The sequence below is a fragment of the Zophobas morio genome, unplaced genomic scaffold (assembly GCF_036711695.1).
Source record: "Zophobas morio isolate AGI-343-1 ecotype UQ-CSIRO unplaced genomic scaffold, CSIRO_AGI_Zmor_V1 ptg000017l, whole genome shotgun sequence".
Classification (NCBI taxonomy): Eukaryota; Metazoa; Arthropoda; class Insecta; order Coleoptera; family Tenebrionidae; genus Zophobas; species Zophobas morio.
The window spans coordinates 2,918,026-2,923,624 of record NW_026972122.1 but is presented as its reverse complement, the minus strand read 5'-3'; the positions used below and the strand labels follow the sequence as shown (position 1 = coordinate 2,923,624).

Sequence of the window (5,599 nt, the reverse complement as noted above, 5' to 3'; positions counted from 1 at the left end):
TGTGAAGTGCAATAAACATAAATACTGAAAAATGGGATCGTCCGACTGCACCCGCCAAACATCTGGTGGGTAGTAAATGCAGAACTTGTCTTTGGTGTATTTCTAATAAGTAAAGCCGTTGTATATTTCGTTCTGAATATAATTATTAATTAAGTATTACAAACTCACTGACGAAGGCCACTTTTTAAGGAATACGACGACCCACATCTAATTGACCATATAATCTTTAACAATAAATTTCAAATAATACCATAGTGGTTTTTTTAAATTTTGATAAAGTGTCGAACGAAGACAAAAACAGAAACATACCCGATGCATTATACATTACACTCTCTTACCGACATTAAAAAAAATTTACATTGTTTTGTCATATCTGCTGCTTTATTATCAGTTTTCAGTTAGCTACACATTGGATATGAAATGAAGTGAATTTTTTGAGAAATTAATAATTTAAAGATCAACCACGAAAATACTCAATTATAATTAAGTATACATTATACATTACTAGTTTATTTTAGAGCCTAAGATTACATTGGAAAAATCTAAACTTTTGAAAATTTAATGTTAAATAGATATACCTATAACTGAGTACGAAAGCCAATACACAAAACTCGATGATCAATTATTGTTCCGTATTCAAATTATTATTTATTGTCCTTACGATCAAAGGGAAGAAATTACGATATCGCTGACCTTGAAATATATTCGTTTTTTAATTTCGATGTTTTTCTTCGTGTTGCTTTTGTTATCGATCATCATATTTTGCATTAGAATTAATAAAATGATGAAATATATGATTTTATTTTTCGAGCTTATTTCAAAATTCTGTATATGTATAGCTGTTCCTTTTTGGCAGTGACGCATAGGCAGAGGTTAAAAAATAATGTCTCATTAGTAGTCTTAGTTTATGTTACCTGTTAGATGGGACATTTTTTAATTCTGATCATAAACTATATGCATTAAGTCTCTTGTTCTGTTTTATAAAGCGCAGGTCGTTATGGACGTATAAAAATAAAATTATAAATAAATATAATTAGATGGAGATATAATATGAAAAAAAAAAAAAGAGCAACTCACTATTGGCGTCATTTCACTTGTGCAAGATTTAACACAAAGAAGAAATTTCTTTTTTAAGACTTAGCATCTTTTGTTTATGAATATACTATTTACTTGCAACACAAACATAAATAATAAATATAAAATATACCTATATAATACTCGGTATGTATGTTTTTAAATGTTTTTTGTGTTGCCTTGTCAGAAACGTTAATTTTCAATTTGACATGCCATTTTATAAAACGAACTGAAAAGCACTTTACATAATTAACTAATACAAATAAAACATTCCGAAGCATGTATATATATATTATTCAGATATCTAGTAACTAGAGTTAATATTACTATATATTTATTGGTTACATAACCGCAGTACTCCATTGTGATGTTACAAGGCTTATCTGCCAACTATATCGCTGCGACATAATAGTGAGATTTCTAGTAAATGTAGTCAACATTACGTGTTAGTTGCATAGCATGAGTACTCCATTGTGATCTTTAGAGAGCGGATTCATAAGCACAAAAAATTAAGAATAAGCGCTTAAATAAGCACAACATTTTCAATAAAAAGTTTTATTTTAAGCAAAAAAGCATTAAAAACATAATCATATTACAAATCAAAGAACACTTCTTAGAACTTTGGATAAAATATTATTACAATAATCCTAGACTTTATATTTTACACACGTATTTCAGTTTTCTTTAAAACAATTTATGATTGTAATATGTTCCAAGTTGTCCACTGTAAAATTTTTTCGCCGATCATTTAAAATGTGTTTAAAATTGGAGAATGTGCGTTCAACATCCACACTCGTTGTTGGCGCAAATTTGAATTTTGCAACTAATGTTGAATCTAACTCCAAATTTTCCACCTTCTGACCTTGTTAAACACGAGCAACGTCGGAAAGAACACCGAAACCTGCATTTTTATTTAACACTTCGTCAAGTTTTTGAGATACTCTAGTACCAATATCACCCCTTACTGCGTTTGCTTGTTGTTTAAATTCTTTCACTAAGTTCATGGCATCTACCAACAACATGTTGGGTTTTTCTAACTTTTCTATTACCTCAAATACGAATTGATAATTGCTTCTTAGAAAAGCTAGATCTTGTCGCAAATCTTTGTTTTCCAAAATATTTATGCAATCTTTAATCGGTTGAGAAGAATCTTCACTAAACTCCGTAACTACTTCCTCAAATTCTTTGATGTATTTGTCATAATAAAATGTGGCCTGTAACCATGTTCCCCCCCTCGTTATAATCGGCTCTGGGGGCAATGGTATGTTTGGAAATTTTTCCTTAAAATGTTGCACTCTTAGTGGTGCTTTAACAAAAATCCTTTTATCATTTGCCACTAATTTATCAACAGTAGGAAACTGCAAACGTATTTCTTCAGCCACTCTGTTTAAACCGTGGGCAATGCAAGTAGAGTGAATTAAATTGGGGTACAATATTTTTAGATTATTCCCTGCTTTCAACATATAACGACCTGTATCCGAGATCATCAATAAAATTTTATTCGCCGGTACGGTATTTGGCAATAATAGTGACGTAAGACTATCATTTACAAATCTGGTAATCGTATTGCCATTTGTTTTATCTAACATTTTCAAACTTACTACATACTCTCGACTAGGGAAATTTTCATTTAAGATTCCAACAATTAAACTTGCCACGTATCTTCCACAACTATCGGTTGTTTCATCGACAGCGAACCATAAATAATTATCTCCAATGCGATGTTTTATTTCGTTGTAAACTTGCTGAAACACTGGGCCTACATAGTTTTTTCGGAGAGTACTTTCAACCGGAATATGTCGATTGCAGTGTTTTTCAAGGAATTCTTGAAGAGGGCCTTTCTCCAATTTTTTTAAAGGTACATTGGACTGGATCATCATTTTACATAAATCGAAATTAAACTGAAACTGCTCATCTTTTGTGGAAGTAGATGCAACAGATTCATGTATGGTCTGCTGTTTAATTTTAGAAACTTCAAACATTTTCTTCCTTTCTACATGAAGAGTCGTTCTGACATGTTGCGTCACGTTATATTTTTTATCACTTTGAATCTAAAACAACGTACATATACAGGATTAACAAAGAAAAATAGATTTTGTTGTTTTCTAATTTTAATTCTGGAAAATCCCTTATCCACTCATCCGGCGTCGATTTTACTTTCGGCATTCTTTTAAAATATTAGCAATATTACCAAAAATAACTCAACACGTAACAAGGGAGAACCACCTATAACACTGTACTACGACAGATGCGATAGACTGATGGTTCTGAAATAAACGGTTCATTTACTTAAAAGTTTCCATTAGAAAAATTTTAAGGTAGGTAGTTGAGTACAATAATCCTTTTTCCTAGAAAATCTTCAACGGTCTTGCCGCAAAATGCCGAAAAAGAACATCTGGTTAAAAGCTTTAATTCATTATCAACGGAAGTAAGGATTTAAAGTCACAAAATCTATGGAGTATTTTTCCAATCCTATAATAAAATTTTATTACCCAAACGACCGGAACCTATTCACAGAAAGGGTCTTGAGTAAGTGTACTTCAATGGTCAAGTCCAGGTAAAATGCATACGATACGATACGGCTAACTAACAAGTATTTGTCATTCCGACAAGGCCGGCATTTGAACAAAACATACATTAAAACTCATATTCGTCGAAAAAATCATTAAATAAGCATATAAGTTTTAATATGCATAAAATTGAAAAAAAAGCAAATAAGCATAAAAAAAATGTGTCAAATAACTCCAAATTGTATCATAGTTACAGATATAAAAAAGTTTTGAAGTGCTTACATTTTTCACAAAAAGCATTAAAATAACTTGTGTGTTACATCTTAGAAACACATAGTTAAAAATAATCCTAGAATAGAGTCTTTAAAGAACCGTACAACAGGAACATATGTCCATACTTATATAAAATTTTAAACATAACACAATATAAAAAACTGATGTTAAAATCATTGATTTTTATTGTCATTGTCATTTCTTTTAAACATCAGAAACATAACAATAATTTTTAAATCACTGAAGCTGACATTACTTAAGCTTGACCGGAAAAGATTCCTACATGAATATTAATGCATTTTACAAATTCTATCGCAGTGTCTTCCGGTGTAGCCTGATTGGCGCTGCAGTTGAAAATTAGCGCCCATTGGTCGTCAGTCATTCCAACCGCTTGAAATCTACTTGTAATGACTTCGGTCTCGAGCTCGCCTGACTCTTTAATCAGTCCCTCTTTTTTTAAAATGCAGAGAATATATTCTTTGTATTTAGGATTATTAACAAAGTTTCCAGCAGCTCGGTCGCGCTGTATTTCTTCATCAGTCACGTCATGTTCACTTCTGCAGCTCAATATGCTCGGCTCGATTTCGCTCAATGATTCATCCAACACAGCCTGAGGTGTTTTTTTTTTAATATTGCAAAATGAAACTGTTTTGAGAAAAAAATCTTACCAAGGTACAAGTTGTAAAAAGGAGAATCACGAATGGTAGTCTCATCATGGCGTCAATGGGTGTGCACGAGACTGACTTGAATCGAAGGAAAGCTGTGTCTTAAGCTATATATTTAAGCTGTTGAGTTCAAACTTTATCTTCCGTATACTTGTTTTAGTGTTAATTGAAATGTGTAATCAACTATTTTATCCAGAAACAATAGAAAATAAAAAAAATATGTAGTTTAAAAAACTCACGGACAAATACATATTTCACTTTTAATAGATTCACTTAAACCTGAAATTTTTTTAGTAGGTCTTGAAACGGGTTTCACTCAATAATAGCTTTAAAGTGATCTGGGGAGATATTATAAAATAAAAACCAATTTGCCATGTTAATTCACTATGTCCAGACTTGGATGCGGCACCCTGTACAAAAAAAATAAATAAAAAATTTCACTGTGATATTTGTCTGGGTGTTTTGTTATCTTGTTCAGTTGCTTTACAAAAATATGCAAAAATAATTATAATTTTGAAACTTTGAAATGATTTATTATAAGCAATTCAATCTAAGAGAGCGTTACAGGAGTCATGTCATGGATAATTCGTAAATATTTAGGACATGTCCAAGGATCTTGATGAACGGCAAATTTTATATAGGAATTTTAAATTTAAAAGCAAAGTTTACACTATAATAAAAGCAACATAAAAATGTACAATTTCACGTTAATGTAACTGCCATTACAAAAGGAAAAGTTTGCATTATATTTGCCTTTATATGCTTTTTATTTTCGTGTCATAAATATTCCAGCAATATTCCATATCAGATAATAATTTCCAGTATTCGCTTCGGTTTTGTGGTTTCACTTAATTTCACCCATTATTCGAAAGTATCATACAAACATAACACACCGTCGTTATAAAAGTCAAAAGAATAGCTCCTAAATTTAAACGATCTGTTTATTTCCATGTTAAATATTGTGTGCAACACCGCATTCTTAAATGAGTCGTATTAAAATTTAAATTAACAACAAAACAAATTAACAAATTAACAGATTTTCACATTTCTACAAATTTTAATTCCCAAACTATGAAA

The 5,599-nt window shown here is 30.9% G+C and overlaps 1 protein-coding gene across 1 annotated transcript; it reads right to left on the bottom strand.

Annotated features, from left to right (window-relative positions):
* Positions 1-4,113: 4,113 nt before the first annotated feature.
* On the bottom strand, positions 4,114-4,573 carry LOC135130588 (B1 protein-like). The gene is made up of 2 exons (XM_064057993.1): positions 4,526-4,573; positions 4,114-4,467 (listed from the first exon to the last, which is right to left on the bottom strand). Exons 1-2 carry the CDS (start codon positions 4,571-4,573, stop codon positions 4,114-4,116), a joined length of 402 nt encoding a protein of 133 aa, XP_063914063.1.
* Positions 4,574-5,599: the final 1,026 nt, after the last annotated feature.